Source organism: Zootoca vivipara, chromosome 4 (assembly GCF_963506605.1).
Source record: "Zootoca vivipara chromosome 4, rZooViv1.1, whole genome shotgun sequence".
Taxonomy (NCBI): Eukaryota; Metazoa; Chordata; class Lepidosauria; order Squamata; family Lacertidae; genus Zootoca; species Zootoca vivipara.
This window is the reverse complement of record NC_083279.1, coordinates 21,226,502-21,249,539: the sequence shown is the minus strand read 5'-3', so window position 1 is coordinate 21,249,539 and position 23,038 is coordinate 21,226,502. Positions and strand designations below refer to the sequence as shown.

The 23,038-nt window shown below is 44.4% G+C and overlaps 1 protein-coding gene across 1 annotated transcript; it reads left to right on the top strand.

Annotated features, from left to right (window-relative positions):
• Nucleotides 1-3,126: 3,126 nt before the first annotated feature.
• Nucleotides 3,127-22,989, top strand: POGLUT2 (protein O-glucosyltransferase 2). Its single transcript, XM_035116014.2, has 10 exons — nt 3,127-3,718; nt 7,351-7,556; nt 8,487-8,692; nt 10,854-10,931; nt 15,407-15,579; nt 16,179-16,416; nt 18,776-18,985; nt 19,625-19,714; nt 21,178-21,282; nt 22,803-22,989. Exons 1-10 carry the CDS (start codon nt 3,534-3,536, stop codon nt 22,818-22,820), a joined length of 1,509 nt encoding a protein of 502 aa, XP_034971905.2. The 5' UTR covers nt 3,127-3,533; the 3' UTR covers nt 22,821-22,989.
• The last annotated feature ends 49 nt before the right edge of the window (nt 22,990-23,038 follow it).

Sequence of the window (23,038 nt, the reverse complement as noted above, 5' to 3'; positions counted from 1 at the left end):
TCCCATACCCAACGAAGGAAGACACGGACAATAGAAAGATTAGCTTGACAACTTTATTCAAATTAAACATGCCATAGTCCATCTTTCCGCGGCCTCAAGGAAAACACCTGCCAAAATTACCTCATGGAAATCGTCAGGAAATCGCTCCACTCCTGCGCCCATCTCGAAGGATTGCCCACCTGTCAAAACAAAGGGGAGTACCATCAACGACAGGAGAAGAGAGATTGACATCTCTCCATCTGAAAGGAAAAGTCATCTCCGCACCCAGCTAATCCGATCTCCCACCCACCGCCCTTGTCTCCCCCTCCCTCGCAGTCCAGAGATTTCCATGCAGGAACAGGAGGGTATATAGGGGGTCCTTACCATTTCCCGGGGGTCCTTCCTTCTTTCCAGAGGCAGGGACCCTACAGCTGTAGCTTTGCATTCTGCAATAAAGGGATCAGTTTGTTTTTCCTGACAGCATCGTGTGGTCTCTGTCATTTTCCCGGCGGAGCTGAACTTAGTGCAAATTTTGGAGCTTCCGACCCGCGTCTGCCCTTCTTAAAAGGCAACGCATTTTGGGGTACATTTTTCATAACACCATCATCCCTGGCCACTGGTCCTGCTAGCTAGGGATCATGGGAGTTGTAGGCCAAAAAACATCTGGAGGGCCAAGGTTGAGGAAGCCTATTTTTGGATATGGGGTGTTGAAGCACATAGCCTCAGATTTTGCCAAGTTTACTTGTAGGCCCATATGTGTTGCAAATGTGTCAACCACCAAGGAAATGTTGACAAGTGATTAGAAAGAGAATCTACCCAAGTGACGCTGACAGAGAAACCCCACAAATACACTAAGGAAAATGATGTAAGCTTTACCACCCCACCCCCTCTCTCCCGTCCCCCTTTTTTCTTCCCACCCCCCACCCGTACTGCATATAACACCAATGTCTCAAGACACATGTAACTGATTTGTAAAAAAACACAACCTGAAGGAGACAATGCACGTGCTTTTGTAAACGAGGTAAAACTTTAATAATAATAATTCAGTATGATTTTCCCCCTTTTTAAAATTTAAACAAGCAAATGTTCTCACAGCCATTTCATGGTTGCCAGTAATGGCATATTTCAGCCATCAAATGCCTGGGTATGTTTGTTTTTTTTTAAAAAAAAACCTTCTGAATGTTAATAGCGAAGAATCGTAGAGTTGGAAGGGACCGCAAGGGTCATCTAGTCCAACCCCAGGTACATCTCACCAGGATTTTTGTTAGGTGGGGCAGAACCAACGTGATGGGTCAGTTAGCTAAGTATATCCGGGGTGAAGCCAAATGGCTACATTCCCAGCACCAAAGTGACCTCCCTGAGGTGCAAGCTTGGGCAATGTGTATGGTGGTGCTGGGATGCCCAGACAAGAGCCCCTCTCGGCCTCGTTGATGCAGCCCCCAAAAAAGCAGAGCAATAGATTTGGCACCAGCTTGGCTGCAGGAGCTGCTAGGAGGAGGCATGCAAGGCGCCATCCAACCATCTTAGGGACTCCACTCCACATTTGTGTAGGGCAGGCATAGGCAAACTCGGCCCTCCAGATGTTTTGGGACTACAACTCCCATTATCCCTAGTTGATCCCTAGCTAACAGGACCAATGGTCAGGGATGATGGGAATTGTAGTCCTAAAACATCTGGAGGGCCGAGGTTGTCTATGCCTGGTGTAGGGTTTTCTCCTTGGCCGTTTCTTCTCCCAAAGATGTCCCACAAGGCAACAGACATAGGAGCTAACTCCTAAGGGCTGAGTTTCCTTTGCCCCCCCCAATAAAATATTGGAGGGCCCCTCCCCAAGTTGATGGGCATCCTCATTCACATGGTGTGCATGCATTGTGTCTTGTGATTAGTGTGGTGGTGCTTACCTGGACCTCCCCAATATTTTATTCAAGATGGCACCCCTGGCAGCAGAGGTTTAGGATCAGTTTTCCTTCTCATAGATGGGCTACCTTCCCAGGTAGCTCATCGGCCCCTCAGTTCCCTCTACAGTACGTGCAGAAACCACCTTCTTCTGGTTCCACTGTTGGTCTCGTCTGCTCCATCTGCCAGAGCCTGTGTTTGCCTATCTTGCCAGGTTTGAGATCCATCTGCTACCCTCAACTACCCTTAGTTGGCCAGTAACGGCCATTTCCCAGGGTGTGGCTGCTGCTGCATGCTGACAGCTTCTAGGAGCCACAGGTGAGGGCTGAGTGCAGGGTTGGGACCTCTTGCTGCACCAGCGGTTTGGGGATTCCTATGCAGAAGGAGAGTTTTCCCCTAGAAACCCACTAGTCCCACTTTTATTCTGCCTTGGTCAGACCACACCTGGAGTTCTGTGTCCAGTTTAAGAAGAATATTGTCAAGCTGGAAGGTGTGCAGAGGAGGGAGACCAAGACGATCGAGGGTCGAGAAACCAAGCCTTAAGAGGAATGGTTGAAGGAGCTGGGGATGTTTAGCCTGGAAAAGAGGAGACTGAGAGAAGGTATGATAGCCATCTTAAAATATTTTAATGGCAGTCACATGGAAGATGGAGCAAGGTTGTGTTCTCCAGCTCCGGAGGGTAGGACATATAAACCAAAGGCTTCAAGTTACAAGAAAGGAGATTCTGACTTCCTGACAGTACTCTGTTAGACAGTGGAAAGGTCTCTTCCTGGAAGTGCTAGGCTCTCCTTCCCTGGATGTTTTGGAGCAGAGGTTGGATGGCCACCTGTCATGTATGTTTGAGGGATAGCTCAGTTGGTTGAGCGTGAGACTCTTAATCTCAGGGTCGTGGGTTCAAGCCCCATAGAATCGTAGAGTTGGAAGGGACCCTGAGGGTCCTCTATGCAGGAACACGCAGCTGGGAATTTGGCACCATCGGCACCGTGACCGAGCTGTAACCAACTGAGCTATAAACCAGGCGAAAGATTATGCCGCAATAAATCTGTGACATTTTCAAGACGCCACACGACTTGAGTTGCGATTCCTGCATCACCTGGGCTGGGCTGGATGACCATCGGGGGTCTCTTCCCATCTCTACCCGCGCCTTGATCTTCCCGCGCTCCGCCAACCCCCGGCTGCCGACCGCTGTGTCTCCACCTCGTCGCCCCACATCTCCTTGCTGGACTACATTTCCCGGCATGACTGGTGAGCGTGGGAAGTGGCTCCCGTGTGTTTTTCCCCTTCGGAAGAAGAAGTTTTCGTGGGACCGACGAACCCTGCCCGCTCCCCTTCTCCCCACCCCCCGACCCTCTCTTCTCGCCGCGCCGGAGATGCGGGCGGAGGAGCGCAAAGGCTCCGGGCGTCGTTAGTAGGGGCTGCCGTCGCAAGACAAAGGAACTGGCATGTGGCTGCCGTCCCGGAGCCTCTCCCCGCTCATGCATCGCCCAGACAAAGGCCGCCTCTCCCTTGCAGCTTTCGGACGAGGGCAGGAAGCGGAGGAAACATCCGATCGCACCACGCTGCCTTCCGTCCTGCAAAACTGCCGTCTCTAAGCGTGAGAGAGACGCTCGCCTCCCCACCCCCCGCTTTGCCCTTTGCTCCTTCGACGGGAAGCTCTGTAAATGTTCCGCCTTGGGCTGACTTGCTACTGGCCATTGGGGACGGTGATCCTGGTCCTTTGCGAGTCGGCTGCGGGGAGCCAGCTGAGCCCCGAGAGGAGTTTGGTATGGGGACCCGGCCTGAGAGCAGAGGTGGTCCTCCCCGCCCGGTATTTTTACATCCAGGCTGTGGACACGGAAGGGAAGAGGTAATTCGGTGTAACGCTTTCTCTTTTCTTTTTTAAGCGGGTGGGAACAGGGCCGGGGAGGAGTTAAGGTGGATGCGAAGCGATGCGAGAGCCTGGCTTGGCGGATCTGGAAACGGATTTGCATGCCCGTCGCAGGAATCCGGAAGAAGCTCTGTGTTTTGGAAAGAAAAGCAACTTTTGCGCGTGTTTATATGTGTGTGTGATCCGCTCTGCCCTCGGTATACAGCTCTATGGAGAGAGAGAGAGAAAGGCGATTTAGCAAACTTTGATTGGTTCCCCCAGGGCACTCTTGAGTAAGGAGCTGCGAGTAAATCTGTGTTTTTGGAAACGTCCTTAGAAAATTCACACTTACCGTCTTTATGTGTATGCTTCAAAGCAGTGTTAGAAAGCTAGGAGCTCAAGGGCGCCTTAAACCGAGGTTATGGGTGCAACAACAGAATGTCTTTTTTATAATAATAATAATAATACAAAGCTGAAAATGAACGAACTGCAGCTAAAGCCTTATGTTCATTTTTCACACTGTCTAGTGACCTTCACCTGCCCACCCTCCTAATATCTCTTCTCCAGTCTTCAGAGAGTAGCTGGAAGTGGGGAGGCAGAAAAAGGTCCTTACACACTGCAGTTTAATCTGAAATCTTAGGCACAGTACTGCACCCAGAGCTCAGAAACTGCTCACGCTATTGAAATTCCCGGTCACAAAATGCGGCTAGAACAATGGGAGTTTTGAACGCTACTTAAAAGTGCAGCGTGTGATGTTTGGCCCAGAAAGGTGCACTCATTTGAGAGCAAACATGGGTGTAGTGTGGTGGGGGTCAGGGAGGGGCCATAGCCCCAGGTGCACAGTTTTCAAGGGTGCCCCCAAGCAGGGATGCCTTTCCCACCCTGCCTGCCGTCAGGGGTCTGTGGGCCCCAGAGCCTGGCCTGGCATTGCCTCCGTGTCCCCAGCAGCTTGGTTCTGTTCACCCTCCACACCCCTAGCACCAGCAAACGCCACAATGCTGCTGGGAGGAAAGGGGCAAATTGTGAATGCCCCAGACCAGTGGTTCTCAAAGGGTGTGGCAAGAGAGGGTGGCAAGTGTGGCAGGAAGCTACAAGGACGATCAAAGAAACATTTAAACGTTTCAGGGTAGTATAGTATCAAAATATTATTATTTTTTTGCAGAATGTGGATAAGATATCTTTTCAAAACGAGAGCCTCAAGTGACTGAGGACAATCCTAGTTGTGTTCTCCAATGCATTTCTTATCAATAAAAAAACCCCAACATAGTGCAAGCAAATTTTTAATCCGAAAGTGGGGCACAGAGAAAAAAGCTTGAGAACCACTGCCTTGGGGCTGAATACACATGCATCTAGACATGTGATCCCATCTGAATGGATGCAGGTTTTCTCCTTCCCTGTGGAAGCCCAGTTCCATATGTGTAGTGCTCGAGTTTCATCCACTTGGATGGGGATAATTTTGCATGTGTGTGCATTGGTTCGCATACCATAGCAAGCCAATAGTGTTATCTGTACTCAGGCTTGTGGTTAAGCTCTCTCCTCCCTAATCATGAGCTGCAGCCAGGAAAAATCTCTGATTATAGATGGTTACGGAGGAGTGAGCTTAATATCAAGTCCCCTTTCGATGGTGCAATCTTGTCCCTGGGAGCCTGCACAGCTGCCCTGAGCCATAGTTGGGCCACATCTGCAGGCGTGTAATGTGAAGCTAATGCATTTAATGCAAAGTTCTACATAGAATTTCAGGAATACAGAATTTCTTCCAGTGTCTTTTTTGTTTTCTTAAAAAAACAAGCCTTATTTTTGTGACTTTAAAAAATGCCTTTGGGTCCTTCATATAGGTCTGTGTTGGATTTCATATTGTCTTGGACAACCAAGGACCTTCTTTGGGGAAAATATTTGCAACTCCTGCCCTTTTTGGCTATGGTCCTAAACACAGTCAGACTGATTAAATTGACTTCAGCTGCTTAATGGTTTGCAGCACTGGACCTGCTATAATTTAAATAAGGTTGTAATTTAACCAATGTAGCACTTTAAAAAAAGCCTTGCAAAGTCTATTGCACTTCAAGTTCATTCCAACTTTGTACTTGAATTTAAATCCCTGATGTTTTCCCACTATATAGAAATGATTGGAAATAGAAAGAGAACGAGGCATGAATTTGGGTGGGGAAATGTGTTATAATAGAAGCAAACAAATTGAGCAGTGCATCAGTGGTTGAGTTTAACTCCACTGGTCTTTTCGGAGCTTCCAGACCTTCAAAAGGAAGTATTTTTTTCACAAGGCACAAAATGAACTTGTGGAATTCACTGCCACAAGATGTGGGGATGGGCAGTTGGTTAGGTGGCTTAGTCAGAGGATTAGTCAAAGGTATGATCAGTGGCTACTAGTCACAAAGGCTACAAGCAGCCTCCAAGTTTCAGGAGGCAGTATGCTGGGGAACAACCGGAGGACAAGGCTTAACTGAGGCATTCTTGTTTGCTCCTATGAGAAAAAAGATTCTAGATTTGACATTTGGGCTGATCCACGAAGACACAAGTTACTTTTTTTCCTTCTTTATAAACGGGAAAAAAAATCAGCCTGAAACTGAGCAATCACCAAGGAACCTATAGGTAAAGGTAAAGGACCCCTAGACGGTTAAGTCCAGTCAAAGGTGACTATGGGGTTGCAGTGCTCATCTCACTTTCAGGTCAAGGGATCCGGCGATTGTCCACAGACTAATCTGCTTCTGGCACAACAGGACACCATGACGAATGCCAGAGCGCACGGAAATGCCATTTACCTTCCCGCCACAGCGGTACCTATTTATCTACTTGCACTGGCATGCTTTCAAATTGCTAGGTTGGCAGGAGTTGGGACAGAGCAACTGGAGCTCACCCTGTCACACAGATTTGAACTGCCAACCTTCTGATCGGCAAGCCCAAGAGGCTCAGTGGTTTAGACCACAGCGCCACTCACATCCCTTCTGCCAAGAGACCTACAAAGCACTTAAACACATATTTCAATTTCAGTATAATACATGACATTATAGTATCTTTGCTAGTGTGAGGAGGAACCATGGAGGTATTTTAGATAGGGAGGGGTGTTAAAACACTACCTTTTCTTGCGTTCACATCACATCTGGGGGGGGAAAGGTTACTCAAAACATTTACCTCAGTAGGCATGTTTGCAAGTTAATTTATCCAGCTCTGGGTATTGGTAGAAAAGTTCTGGAAAACCTTGGTGTTCAACAGAAGTTTAATCCCTGAGAGACAGCTCATCCACTTTTACTGATGCATGCAATATGTACCTCACGTGCGATGACAGTGATGCTCAGCAGGCCTGGTCAGCACTTCAGTTTAACTGAATAACAGACCCCAGAATACATTGCAATATGCAGGGGGGTTTCTTGGCAGATGAGTTTCTGTGGAAAGACTTCCCTAGAAGTAAAAAAATAAATAAATTGAAAAGCACTGTTGCAGAGTATCAGATAATATGAAGTATTTCAGCTGTCAGTGAGACCCATTCCCTTGTTGGTTTAACTTTACAACCCCCAAAGTTTATCCTTAAACTTTTCGACTCGGCTGTAGAATTCTAACCTGAAAAGGGGGGGGGGGATGTTTGATTTCATCTTCCCCATTTTCTTTGTTTCCCTGCATAGGTTTACCGTCTCTCCGGGTGAAAATGCATTCCAAGTAAAGATCACGGCTCCCGAGGAGCAATTTACGCGGGTAGGAGTGCAAATATTAGACAGGAAAGATGGCTCCTTCATCGTCAGGTACAGGATGTATGCAAGCTACAAAAACCTGAGAATCGAGGTTCAGGCCCAAGGTGTGCACATTGCCGAATCTCCGTACAGCTTGAAAGGTACAAAAATGGCATCTCACGTAGTAGCATTAATCTGCACTGTTGGGAGACTCTTATGCATTGTAATTGGGACCGAAGTTTGCCTTGCAAAAGTAAAACCAACTTGTTGGATGTGCCCACCCCTTCCGGTGGACTATTAATCTCCCTTTCGGTCTTCCACAATATGGGCAGTGATCTCAATGCAAGGGAGGAGAAAAGATCTACTTGAATTGTGTGACGCAGCTCATGTTGCCGCTGATTGGTAATGGATTCAGAGATGTGTTAGCTTTGCCCAGAATGCACGGGCTCATCTCTGAGCATTTACTGCAGGGATATGAAACCTGTGAGAGCCATAGTTCCCTCGCACAGGCCCTGGTGAGACTCTGGGAGGCGATATCAGCTGCTAGACTGTCCCGCAGCTGCAAGAAGAATGCCTGCCCATTGTTCTGGGAATTGGTGGGAAAATATAGATAAATCGTTTTGAGGGTTAAGAATAAAGACACTGTCAGATTTTAATCCAGAAAAAAAACCCTGTGCCCTCCATCATCAAAAGTCTTGAAAATACAGTGGTACCTCTAGTTATGAACTTTATTCGTTCCGGAGGTCCGTTCTTAACCTGAAACTGTTCTTAACTAGAGGCGTGCTTTTGCTAATGGGGCCTCTTGCTGCCACTGCGCCGCCGGCACACAATTTCTTTTCTCAACCTGAGGCAAAGTTCTCAACTCGAGGTAACTCTTCCCAAGTTAGCGGAGTTTGTAACCTGAAGCATTTGTAACCTGAGGTGTTTGCAACTCGAGGTACCACTGTATGTGTTTTGGAGAGTGCTCTAGAAAACCAGGTATCTTGCTAAATATAAGTCAAGAGGTGCTTCAAATTAATTGTAACTCATTATCGAATATGTACGATATGTGACTGCAAACACACGCCTTAAAACAAATTTATTGTGTGCAGGACCCGTCTATCACGAGAACTGTGATTGCCCCCAGGAAGATGGAAATGCTTGGCTGGAAGAAATGAGCTGCCCTCCATCCATTTTGCAGATTCAGAGAGATCTGGCGCATTTCCCCACAGTCGACCCTGACAAAATTGCCAAAGAAATCCCACAGCGGTTTGGGCAGAGGCAGAGCTTGTGCCATTACACCATAAAAGACAACAAGGTACACACTCCCCTGATGGAAGTGGCTGTTTTTGCAAATAAATGTATGATAAAATCCCTGGAGAACAATGGAAGGTAGTCATTGTTCCTCTGGAGCCTGCTGTTCAGCTGACAGAAATCAGCTGGTGTCCTTATGCAAGTGCCTGGCATATGCATGTACCTGCCGGTCAGAGTAAACACTACTAAGGTAGATGGAAAATAAAAAAATTCCTTCAGTAGCACCTTAAAGACCAACTAAGTTTTTATTTTGGTATGAGCTTTCGTGTGCATGCATACTTCTTCAGATACACTTGAAACAGAAGTCAGACCCTTATGTATATACAGAGGGTGGTGGGGGTGGGGTGGGAATGGGTGATGGGCTGATGGGAGTGGTAAACCTGTAGGTGGCTGTTAACAACTGCTGATGACTGCAATTGGTCCTGTGGGGGAAAAGCAAGGGCTGAAGCACTAAAGAAAGCTTGATCATGCATAATGAGATAAGAATCCAATGTCTTTGTTCATCCCAGGTGGCTCCATGGTTTTAAGCTTGGTAATGAGTTCCAATTCAGCAACTTCTCTTTCCAGTCTGTTCCTGAAATTTTTCTGTAATAAAACAGCTGCTTTGAGATCTTGTATAGAATGCCCTGGGAGATTGAAGTGTTCTCCTTCTGGTTTCTCTGTCTTGTGGTTCCTGATGTCAGATTTATGTCCATTTATCCTTTGGCGTAGGGTTTGGCCTGTTTGTCCAATATAGAGAGCTGAAGGGCACTGTTGGCATTTGATGGCATATACAGTGTTAGAAGATGAGCAATTAAATAGTCCTGAGATGGTATGTTGGATGTTGTTGGGGCCAGTAATGATGTTGTCCGGGTGTATGTGGCAGCAAAGAGGTAGATGGAGCAAGAGTCTGCCTTATTATAATGGCAAGCTTCCTAAATTCCTAAACTTAGAGCATACATCAGTGAAACCATCCTCCGGGTACAGGGTGGCTTATTAATTCAATAAATAAATAAAATAAATAAACCCTTTCTTCTGGCCAAACTACTAATAGGTAACCCGAGGCTAAAGAGAACACAAGAACTCAGGAAGAGCCAAGGTAAAAGCGAAATAATTATTTTGCTAAATCAGACCAAGTTCCATCTAGTCTGACATGAGAAAACCAGTTGCAAGTATGTAGTTGCTTAAAGGTAAAGGTAAAGGGACCCCTGACCATTAGGTCCAGTTGTGACCGACTCTGGGGTTGCAGCACTCATCTCGCTTTACTGGCTGAGGGAGCCGGTGTACAGCTTCTGGGTCATGTGGCCAGCATGACAAAGCCACTTCTGGCAAACCAGAGCAGCACACAGAAACGCTATTTATCTACTTGCACTTTGACGTGCTTTCGAACTGCTAGGTTGGCAGGAGCTGGGACCGAGCAACGGGAGCTCACCCTGTGACAGGGATTCGAACCGCCGACCTTCTGATCGGCAAGCCCTAGTCTCAGTGGTTTAACCCACAGCGCCACCCACGTCCCTATGTAGTAGCTTATACGGGGGCAATTCCCATCCTTGCTTTCATTGTCCGCAGCATCTGGTATTCGGAGAGAAACTGTCTCTGAACATGGTTACTAGCTGTTGGTGGACCATGAATTTATATAATGTTTTTTTAAAAAAAAAAAAATTAACAGAGCAGCTATTGCAGAATCTTGTGGCAGTAAACGTTGATTATGCATTGTGCAGAAAATACCCACCTTTTGCCGTGAACAAGAGATTTCTCTCCAAAGCAGGGTGATGGCATTGCATATTGCAAAGTAGGTGGCATTGGCAGGCAGGCATCTTGGGGCTGGATTTATTCCCTGAAGACTGGGTCCCTTTCCAACGAGCTGGCACTCTTGTTAGAAAGAGTTGCTCTTTCCATTACTTCCATCTAATGCTAGTTCTGTGTTACAAATCCTCACAAGGTGCTCCTAATGAGGACCTGGTAAAACTGTTATTGTCGGCCTGGCAAACTTGTTGGACATTAGCAATAGCAGCTATAAGAGCAAGGTTGTTGGCTGTCATATATTCTGTGTTGTTGGTTCTGCAGTCCTAAAGTTACATTAGAAAATGGGGGTGATCTGAAGGGTTTAAGCCTTTTCTTTCTTTCTTTTTTTGAGGGGGGGAGCCTAATTCAAACATGCTCAGTCTGGTTTGTTTGTTTTTTAGGTTTACATAAAGACCCACGGTGAACATGTAGGCTTCAGGATATTCATGGATGCCATCCTTCTTTCTTTGACTCGGAAAGTGAGTAGACGTCTTAAAAAACATGGTTGTTACAGATTTTAATTCCGTTTTGTTTTTAAGTTTATGTGCTGTGTCCTCTGCCATGAATATGGCACCCAAAGTGCTGTAGAACACAATAAACAGTAAAAACGAGTTAACAATAAAAAATGGCAACCTTGAAATAAACATTAAAACGAAAGGTAAAGGACCCCTGGATGGTTAAGTCAAGTCAAAGGCAACTATGGGGTTGCAGCTTTCTGGGTCATGTGGCCAGCATGACTAAATCGCTTCTGGTGCAACGGGACACCGTGACGGAAACCAGAGTGCACGGAAACGCCGTTTACCTTCCCACCACAGTGGTACCTATTTATCTACTCACTCTGGTATGCTTTTAAACTGCTAGGTTGGCAGGAGCTGGGGCAGAGCAACTGGGATTCGAACTGTCGACCTTCTGATCAGCAAGCCCAAGAGGCTCAGTGGTTTAGACCACACCACCACCTGCATCCCTGAAAACAAATGACAGCCTCCATAAGACACAGGTGGAAAATGGTGCTGTGAGCAAAAGAAACAGAGTCACCCGCCACTAGGCAGCCGGAATGGTTATTTAGAAAAGCCTCATTTTAACTAAATACTGAAAGGCCAACGAAGATGTGACTGTCTGAATTTGAGCTGATAGACAACTGGGGACAAGATGGGAGCCTGCAGTCCCCTATAGCTTGTGGCAAACTAGCCATTCCCAAGTGCTGCTGTCAACTAGGAGTAACATTATTGTCAAGCAGCCTTCCCGATTCCCATAAGTCTGCAGCAGCCCAGGAAATTTTTCTGATCTACAGTTTCAAATGCTGGCCTTCCTGTCTGGTGCTAGCAGGGTGGATTTGATTTAAATCAAACTGATTTAAATCACGATTTAAATCACGATTTAAATCACTAGTCAGTAAGGCTTGATTTAAATCATAGTTGATTTAAATCATAAAGACTAATTCTTGCTGGTATAACTTTATTATGCAAGTAGATGAAGATTTTTAGAATAACAACTTTTCATATTAGTTTTTTTATCCCCAGTTTAATAGGTTAATCATTCATATTTGGACAACTTTACTGTTGTACTTAGGAAGGAGAAAAATAATCATTACCTTAATAATAACAATTTAAATAGATTTATTCAACTGAAACAATAACATTTCAGCAAATGTTATTTGCTTAAACAAACATCCATGTTTGTTAACTAATTTGGCTAAACAAAAACAAAATATATATATTTTAAGAAACTTAGACTGTCAGCCCAGCCTACACATGAAAAACTTAAATACTGTCCAAACAATCAGAAAAATATTGTTTCTATTCTATTCACTGAACTTCTTGAAACTTAGCACTGAAGGGGTTGCTTCTGTATTCATAGGTTTGTAGAACAATAGGATTAAGGTCTTTTTCTCAACTCTGTTCATGTTATAACATTTTTGCTGTGAAGAAGAGGCATGTGATCTCTGTTGAGTCAAATTCAGTTTTGAGAACTGCAAAAGTAAACCAAGCACCTGTGATAATATCTTGTAGGCAGAGAAACTGCCCAATAATCTTACAAAAACCTCTGGAAGAGGTGAATGGATTAATGGAATTTATTTACCCCATAAATTAAACATATACAACCTTATACTACATAATTACAAAAACGAATCTTTATTTCATGATGGAATAACCTTTGGATGGTAATATTCTTTCCTCAAAAAGCATTTTATTTAAAAAAATCCAATTTAAATCAAAAAAATCGATTTAAATCAAAAAAATCCGATTTAAATCAAAAAAATCCAATTTTTTTGATTTTTTTAAAAAAAATCATTGATTTTTATCCACCCTGGGTGCTAGACAGGCTCCTTTCTAAGAGTCCTAGAAGGGAAGCCTTAAATTGGATAAGGACTGGGTGCTGGGATTAACCTTTTTCTTACTATGTCGCTGTCATTTTTGCTGAAAACCATGCTGTCCTAAATCTTGCTCTGGAAAATCTACTGTCAAAAAGTCCCTGGAGTCGTCTCATCACTGGAATTCCAGCCTATTTGAAGTAATAGATGCCTGAAGGGTGTGCTGTAAAAATTGCAAAAACCAAATCCAGATGACTTAGGCAAGTTAGTTACGTCCGTGCTATTAAGCAGAGCAAATCTCTCAAGGGTCCCTAATGAGTTTTCCTTTCTCCAGAACAAAAAAAGATAGAAGTTTCTATCGCTGCAGGGGCAGCTTCTCTGATGAGAAAATTTACAATCAGTATCAGGGATGAACCAGACTTTCAAGTTTCCCAAAGGGAGGGGGAGACTTAGGCTTGGAGGAAGGAGGAGGTGTCCCCAAGGGGGATAAGGAGGAGAGAGTTATTGAAGTCAGAATAGAGGAACAGACAGGGAGAGATATAGAGCCAGGGAGTTCACAGGAGCAAGTTCCGGTACAGAATCAGGGGAAATGTTTAAGCCAGCTCTTGTGAGGCGTGTAGATAAGAGGAGGGGCGAAATACAGAGCGAGAGTGTTCACCATTTTCTGACTTGCTGGAAGGGCAAACACAGACCTCAGCAGAGATCTTAACTGAGTGACTCTGATGAATGATCATTATGTGCTAATGACCGGTTGTAAATACTGTAAATAAAGGCTATAATACCATCAGGAGACTCTTGTGGTGATTGTGTGAAGAGAGGAAGCCGGTCAGCCCTGACAGTTAGCTCAACTGGCATACAGTCGGTGTCAAACTAGACGTGACATGAGAACTCTGTGGTCAGAGACAGTATTGTGTAACGGTTAGGGTTTTGGACTACTTTTATTTTCCTTCCACTCTGCAGTTTTAATCCGAAATCTTAGGGCGCAGTACTGCGTCCAGAGCTCACAAACTGCTCGCACTATTGAAATTCCTGGTCGCAAAATGTGCCTAGAACAACACTTGACTACCACCACCTGCAAGTTGCTGTTTACACCCGTTGGTAATATTTACAGTCATTGATGAAAAGGGGAGGGTATAATTTTGAACACGTTAACCTGCCCTCTCCCTGCACCATGCTTCTGATCAAAACGAGACTTAGTTTTCTCTTCCTTTCCCCACTTAGCTGGTTTGTTTTTCTAAAAAAAAAATTTAAAAATGGCAAAATTAAAGAGCAATCTGCTTTCCATTACGAAAAAAAGGAACAAAACCTTGGTCCACTCTGTTCTGTATCCCATGCTTAAATGTACATTATTTTGTACTTTGCTGTTTTCTCTTTTTCTGCCATGAGGGAACTGTTACCCTGAACTGCCTCATTCGTGCCACAGGACTCCTGAGTATTCAAGAGGATTGTATGGGTGCCCACTCAATTCCCACTGGGTGCTGGTTAGGGCCTTTGGCCCTCACCATGTGAATTGAAACCATGACTGTAAACAACAACTCAACACCCAGATCTGTCTGCACATTGCAGGGGGAGATTGATAGCAGAGGGCAAGCTCTTTGAGCTGCCATTACTGATATCTGAAGTTCCCTTTCAAAACTTTCAAGGAAACACAGGGTTCCCTAGAACCCAGTGCAGATTGCACCGTCATTCAAAAGATGTCGCCACGAACATTAAAGAAAATGTGCTTCAAGAAGTCTGTTGAAAAATATGTCAATACAGTAAATGCAGCCTGAACTTAGGTTCTGAGAAATAGAATGGCTTGCAATTCACATTGTGATTATAAACCAGCAGGTGGCATTGCGCTCCTAAAGATTTCGGTGTACATGGTTCCTTTTACCCTAAGAAGGCAGAAGACAAATACAACATGTTGGCTTATCCCTGCCTTACAAAAGCCTGTCGAGAGTTGCTTCTCAGAGAAATTCACTTATCTTGGGTGTAGTGAGTAAAGCAGGCGTCCTCAACCTCGGCCCTCCAGATGTTTTGAGACTACAATTCCCATCATCCCTGGCCTCTGGTCCTGCTAGCTAGGGATCATGGGAGTTGTAGGCCAAAAACATCTGGAGGGCCGAGGTTGAGGAAGCCTGGGGTAAAGAAAATGACCTATGAACAAACCACTCCATTTCAGGCTTCCTTTGGTGAATGTGAGGAGATGACAATAATACTGGTCTACCTTGCAGGGTTATGATAAATGTAATATATGTGCAGCACTTAAGCAAATCCCATAGAAATACAAAGCATAATTCATAGTTTTGTGTTGTGGGGGGGGGGGGGTTTAGAGGACAAAATAACCTTAAATTGTACGCAGGCGGCTACAGAAAGTCAGTGAAGACCCCGGAGTACTGGTGTAATATATACTTTCAGGACTCCAATCAGGGAATGAGTGGCCTTTGCCGTTCCAGTTACTCTCCAGTCATTCATAAAGGGCTAGACCCAATTTCAATAATCAAGTTTACAAGTCTGGAGGAATGTTTGCTTTGTGTGCATTACATGTGAACTGTAGTGCAAAATTATAAAAAAAAAATAAACAGATGTCAATTTTGGGATGGTAAAAGAGTGGCCCGATGCAGTCGTAGATACCGAATGTTTCACTTTACTGTCTCTTAGGTGAAAATGCCAGATGTCGAGTTTTTTGTCAATTTGGGAGACTGGCCTTTGGAGAAAAAGAAATCCTCTCAGGACATCCACCCCATATTTTCCTGGTGCGGTTCCAACGATTCAAAAGACATTGTGATGCCAACCTATGACCTGACAGACTCCGTTTTAGAAACGATGGGCCGGTAAGAGTTCCTACCAAGGTTTTGGAAGTTGTTCCACATCTTATGATGTTTCTTGTTGACGGTGTTCATTGTTGCTGCAGTTAGCAGTGGGTACAAGCCATCACCTTTATGCATGGAAAATGGGAAGCTGGATGCAAGGGGGATATGGACAAGAGGGGGAAAGAAGCAGATAGGCAACCCAGTCAGATGGTGGGATATTATTATTATCATTATCATTATTATTAAATAAGGCGTCCCTATTTTTATCAGAGAAATGTTGGAGGACATGATTGAAAAAGTCAGGATAGTGCCTGGTTATGCGTGCCTTTGCCTCAACCCATCCCAGTCAGGAATAGAAACAGTTTCCTCACATGTCTCTCTGAGCATACTGCTTTTCATGCGATCTTCTCACTTCTGGTGAAATGGCAACAGGTACAAACCCCACATTCCTTACAAGAAGAGAAGACTCTGCTCTCTGGGGTCTCTCGCTGGGCCATGTCGCCTGCCTTTCAGCCAGAATCGGTGGTAGTTCCTCAGGGGCATATTAATACGGAGGTGACACCCGCTCCTGCCTGGAAGCTCCAACAACTGTGGACATATATCCCGTTTCCTCTCAACAGAGTCAGCCTGGACATGATGTCTGTTCAAGCAAACACCGGGCCGCCTTGGGAAGAGAAAAATGCCACAGCGATATGGCGGGGCCGAGACAGCCGCAAAGAAAGGCTCGAACTTGTGAAAATGAGTAGAAAGTACCCAGAAATCATTGATGCGGCGTTTACAAACTTCTTCTTTTTCAAGCACGATGAAAGTCTCTATGGCCCCATTGTGAAGCATATTTCCTTTTTCGATTTCTTCAAGGTACGGTACAAAGGTGATTGGGCTTAGATAAGCCTTTAGAGCAGGGGTCCCCAGACTACGGCCCGGGGGCCGGATGCGGCCCAATTGGCCTGCCAATCAGGCCCGCGACGACGCCCGCCGCCTGCTCTTACGGCGCGCAGCACGGCAGTGCTCTTCCGGGTCGGGAAAAAAGCGCCGAAAATCCTTTGTGCGCATGCGCGTGGGCCTCTCCCGACCCGGAAGAGGTCATTTCTGGTGCACTTCCGGGTCGGGGGAGGCCCATACGCATGCGCACAACGGATTTTCGGCGCTTTTTCCACCCTGGAAGCGCGCCACCGCGCCAGTAAGCGCCCGTGTGCATGCGCACGGGCGCGCACTCCCCCGCCCTCCGGCCCGCCGCGCGATCGGCGCGGTGGGAACTGGCCCAAACGCCAGTAAGTCTGGGGACCCCTGCTTTAGAGGTTTCTCCCCTTTTTAAAATTATATTGAGAGGTTGGCAGCTGCCCAGCTCCCAGAGATTAAAAAGCATATCTTACAAGTCTTTGTAGCACTATCACACAGTTCTATGGAGGCTGTATCTAGATTATAATTTTTCAGAAGCCTTAAAGTGTTACTATAGCCTGAAGGAGCGTCTCCACCCCCATCATTCTGCCCGGACACTGAGGTCCAGTGCAGAGGGCCTTCTGGCGGTTCCCTCGCTGTGAGAAACCAAGTAACAAGGAACCAGGCAGAGGGCCTTCTCGGTAGTGGCACCTGCCCTGTGGAACGCCCTCCCACCAGATGTCAAAGAGAAAAACAAGTACCAGACTTTTAGAGGACATCTGAAGGCAGCCCTGTTTAGGGAAGCTTTTAATGTTTAATAGATTATTGTATTTTAATACTTCTGTTGGAAGCCGCCCAGAGTGGCTGGGGAAACCCAGCCAGATGGGCGGGGTATAAATAATAAATTATTATTATTATTATTATTATTATTATTATTATTATTATTGCCATTGTTGCTTGGGATAAACATGTTCACTTTGTCCAAATTGCTGCGGTTCTAGATGCCTCGTAAGACAATCTGTGCAGGTGGTTTTATTTTTTTCCACATTATTTCCCTGAATGTTTTGGTGAGGCAAAATGAGACCTTAAATTCTAATTTAAGCCAGTAAATGGAAGATGGTTTTTCTATGACCAGAGGTATGATCCAAAACCGCCCCGAGCCTTTTACAACTTGGGCTGATTTTACTGTTATTAAAATTATCCCTCTAATGTGGAGATTGTTGGTCCTCTGAGTTGAGAGGTAATGTTGGTCTTCTTGGGCTTACAGTTTTAGTTTGCCCAATTAAACGTCGTATTTCTATGCCAGTTCTGCCAGTTCCTAGCGGTTGCCGGTGCCGATGCACAGATATTTCACGCTATTCAGTTGGCTCATGTTGTAAGCTCGGTAATGTTATAACATGAAGTATTGCGACGCGAAAGTAGTTTTCATGGTCTCCATGTGGGGCTTAAATGTCTCAAGCAGACTTCAGCGAAGCTGTCAATGCACATTACTGCTCTAGGCATGTTTCTCTGCCTGCACAGACCATAATCATCAGTACACACACACACACACACACACACACACACAAGTGCTTTTGGAGGGGGCACACGGGTACGTATACCCCTAAACATTTTGTGAATCTTTGTACTTTTGTCCATTTACTGTATTTATTTTCCCCGATTTGAACTATAAAATGGTGATTTTCTTGAGTCAAAATGAGAGTACTGTACCCCTAAACATTTTTTAGGGGGGGAAAAGCACTGTATAGGTATATATATATTCAAAATAAAGACCTCAGATTGCTTTACACCTTTTGGAAAGCGTCAATGGATGAGACTCTTAGTAACACTTAAGCTTTGATTAGTTTTGTGAATGGTTAGTAAAATATGCAGTGATGTGTGATATGTAAAATGAACCACGGAAAGAGAAGAGGGGAAGTCATTGGATATTTTAAAGTTTGTAAAATGTTTTATTTGACATTGTGAAACAGAAAGTTTAATACAGTAATAATAAAATTATAGAACTTCAGAGGGACAGGAGAATTTCAAAACGAACCCAGCTAAACCTGATTAAGAGCTCACACATTATGTTTATGGGCTAAAAGCATAGCATAGTTGTGAAAGCAACACACTCATGAGCAATCCAGTATTGGCTGGAGCTCACTATTAAGGGTACATCTGGCGGCAAACCCAGGTTTGCTGCTAAGTAAATGTGTAAAAATATCCTAAAGGTTCTCTGAACTCCTGCATTCAGATCTTCTTGCAGGTATTCAACCTTCAGATGTCGATGCCATAGTGGAGAGAACACAACAAATCTACAGGCTTCCTGTTTATGAATTTTGTGTTGTGTGTTTTGCAGTATAAATACCAAATTAATATTGATGGCACAGTGGCCGCGTACCGACTGCCTTATCTGCTAGCAGGAAGTAGCATAGTGCTAAAGCAGGACTCCATCTACTACGAACATTTTTACAACGAGCTACAACCGTGGAAACATTATATTCCTTTCAAAAACGACCTAAGCGATCTCCTGGAGAAACTGCAGTGGGCCAAAGACCATGACGAAGAGGTGAAAATACAATGGACCCGCACAGATGTTGCAAAATTATGTTCCCACAGCTCTTAGGAGCTTCTTGTGCTGCACAGAATTGGGGGGGGGGAGATTCCTGAATCTAAGCATGCAGTAGAAAGCTGGGCATGGAGTTTTGGCGTGCAATAAAGTAGATTGCAGTAAATCTACAAGAAGGTAGATTTGCAGGTAAAAAATGGGAGGCAAGGAAACAGCTAGTGCACGACTAGGAACACAGTTTTTCCTTCTTCCTCTCAAATTCCCCCTTTTTTGGAATTAGTCCCGTTTAACTCAGATGTTCTAGCTCCACATTGGGACTTTTGGTTGGTCCTAATAAAAGGTATAGACTGATAGCCGCTGTCTGGGTTCATTGCACAAAATCCCTGGTGGATTTATGCCCTTAAGAATCATCACTTCTCCCAGCTAATGGAATGTTAGTCTGTTTGAGACTGGGGGGGGGGCGGGTTTGCCTATAATGGACTCATTCAATTTGATAAAGTTTTACACATGTGAAAACTGGAATTTAATTGATCTGGATTGGGTGGGACTGAGCAAGAAGAAGGGAAACTGGCATTATAAGAAAATTAAAGTTTTAACATGAAGATACCTTACCTCTCCCCCACCTGTTATCCCTGACAGGCAAAGAATATTGCAAAAGCGGGACAAGAATTTGCAAGAAACAACCTCATGGGAGACCATATATTTTGCTATTACTTCAAACTTTTTCAGGTCAGTTCTCTCTTCGATTACGGAAATGTAAATGTAAGAATGCCTTAAATATAAAGAACTAAAGTGACTTTCCAGTTCTGTGGAGGGACAAACACATGGCTGTTCCTATATTTATTGCCATACCTTCATATGAGGTAAAGGACCCTTGAACTGTTAAGTCCAGTCAAATTTGACAATGGGGTGCAATGCTCATCTCCGCTTTCAGGCTGAGGGAGCCAGCGTTTGTCCACAGACAGCTTTCTGGGTCATGTAGCCAGCATGACTAAACTGCTTCTAAATGGGACCCCATGACGGAAGCCAGAGTGCATGGAAACACCATTTACCTTCCCACCAGAGCAGTACCTATTTATCTACTCGCACTGGTGTGCTTTTGAATGGCTAGGTTGGCAGCATGAGTTAAACGTTAAGGTTTGTTCAAACAAACAAAACAAACACACTATTAATTTCTTTATCAGATACATTAATATAATACAGTTACATTTCCAAGAACAATAAACATAGAGTCGTCCTCGGAAGTCGAACGGAATCCGGTCCGGAAGTCGTTCGACTTCCAAAACATTCGGAAACCAAAGCGCAGCTTCTGATTGGCTGCAGGAAGCATCTGAAGCCGTGTCGGACGTTCGGCTTCCAAAAATAGCTCGCAAACTGGAACAGTCACTTACGGGTTTGCGACGTTCAGGGAGCCAAAACGTTTGAGAGCTAAGTTGTTCGAAAACCAAGGCAAGACTGTATTTACATATACAGTATATCTAAAAACAAAAGTCGCTGATCAGATAGCAAGCAGCTGGCTGAATTCGCCACCACCCCAGTCCCAAAGTATAGAAGCACCTTCACAATCCCTAATTCCGTACTTGTTACATATAACCACATTGGTGCTGTTGTGGTACATCAAACATGTTATGTGTGCATTAGTCGTGGGTTCAAGTTCCACGTCAGGCAAGATTCCTGCCCAAAAGAAGACCCTCGTAGCCCCTTCTAACACAACAGTTCTCTGATTTTGCATCCCTTCAAGCCATCCGTTCAAATCGAAGGGCATCCTTTTAAAACATTACCCGTGGTGTTTAATAACCAAGATCTGCAAGTAAGCACCGTGTGAAAGGTATGCCCTAAAAATTAAGCTGGCATTTTGTTAAAGAAGCATCCCGCCTTCCACAAATCCTATTCTAATGTGGAGGGATATGTTCCTCAAAGCAGCAATCAGCAAAGATCAAAGAGCCCAGCTTTAGAAAGCCCCTCCCGAAACACAGCTGAAAATGTCTGTGCATTAACACGGAGGTACTGATATTTCAGCAAGTCACCAGGTGCAGCCCGTGTCCGCTTACAGTTTCTGTGATACCGAATCTCAGGTTCTTCCCCACGAGGTTTGCTGGAGCAATGGGCAATCGATTGGTTACAGCTTTTCCAACACTGAATGCGCCAAGTACAAGACGTGTCTCCCCCCCCCCTTTTAATTTTTCAATTAGGAATATGCCAAACTACAAGTGACTGAACCGAAAGTGAGAGATGGCATGGAGAAAGTGGAACAGCCAGATGACGACCTTTTCCCCTGTAGTTGCCACCGAAAAAAGGTACAGTATGTACACGTTAACATTTTAGGAACTGTTTGTTCACGGGCCTGACCTACCATTTATTTAACTGGGAACATCTTATGCCTCACATGTTCGGATTCTAAGTTGGGGGAAACAGATTTTGTTATGGGTGCCAACAGAATCCCTTGACGCTTTCCCATATATTGAAGGAGGCAGAGATTTCCACAACCAATGCCAGTGGTTTAACAGAAAACCACTGAGGATGTTTTGGAGTGGGTTAAATCCTGCTGAGTCATGGAGGTAGCATGAGGCAGGAGAGCATGAGTTGCAAGTTCACAGAAACCAGCTGTATTTCACCTAGTTTTTTGTTCCAAAGGAAATTATGTGTTTAGCCAAGGAAGTTTGGGTTTTTCTGGATGCAAAAGTCACGCAGCAGATCTGCATAATTTATCTTACGATGTGCAGTTCTGCAGTTTGCTTTTTCCCGTTTCACAGAACATACTCCAGTTTTGGCAGTCGTGGCAAGGAGAAATTCATATTGCAGAAGCCTTGCCTCAAACACATAGAAATCTTGGTCGGCCACCTCTCTTGCTTCTTGAGATTTCAGCAGGAATTACCCACACACTTTCTAGCATATGTTTGCAACCATAAGAATTATCAACTTGCTTTCGAAAAAGAAAAAAGTAAAAAAAATGATATTTTAAGGAAGCTGAATGAACAATGAACCCAGGACATAGTGGGTTATGTCTTTATGCTATAAAACATGCACAATGCAGTTTTCTCTCTCACGCACACAAAACACAGGGCCTCTATCATAGAGAAAACTTCTTCCTTGCAAAAGGCCACCTTACCGTTCTGTCAATTAAGTTGTGTTACCAACTTGAGTCGGAAAGAGTTGCAAATTTTTAAAAAATGAAACAATATTGCAAGTCAACATGGGTCAAATCAATGAGGAAAGGGGGGGGGTTGCTGTGACATCCTCTGAATCCATGTTGTAGTAGGAAGATTAGTATTTTGGAACTCGCGAGAAAAAATGTTTCAAAATGGGAGTTGTATTCCAAACCTTCCATCCTATTCTAACACGACCAGAAAACAGAAGTCAAGATGCAGCATAGAGTGATTATGGGTTTCTTGTGAATCTCTCATTGTTGTTATTTAAATTTACAAATATAAAGCTGAGCAGGTAGCAGGCAGGCAGTGGTAATCCTGAAATACCACCAGTCTTGCACACCAACACAAACCCTAGGGCTCCTTTCAGAGACTCCTGAAATCTAGACCAATGCTCTGGCTTGCTCTTTCCAAGGAAATTATAATGTGCAAATAAATCCTTTCCGTACCCATCTAGGCAAGTGGGTATGATACAGCCCAGGAACTTACAGACCATCATAGTCCATTAACCAGGGGCTTATTTTTCACTATTATGGACATCTCTGCAAAAATAATCTAGGGAGAAAAGGAACTTTTTCTGGAACATAAAAGAGTCTGCTCAAAATACAACAATGTAAAGCAAAGTTGTTCCGGACTACTTCAACCGTGAAATATTTTCTTCTTACTTACAGGTCAAAGAGGAACTTTAACAAGAAAACTGGTGTTTACAGTATTTGGATTTCAGTGTCTTCAGATGAAAGCAAAAAAAGACAAGTCCGAATGCCTTCTATTGTGCATGCAGTATTACTACACCTTAGCTTTTATGATTTTTTATTATTATTTTTAAAAATAAATACTATTTCCATAAAGTTGAGAGCATTTTTTTGTTAACCCAAGGTTTTCAATTAAATCAAAAAATGTCTTTGGT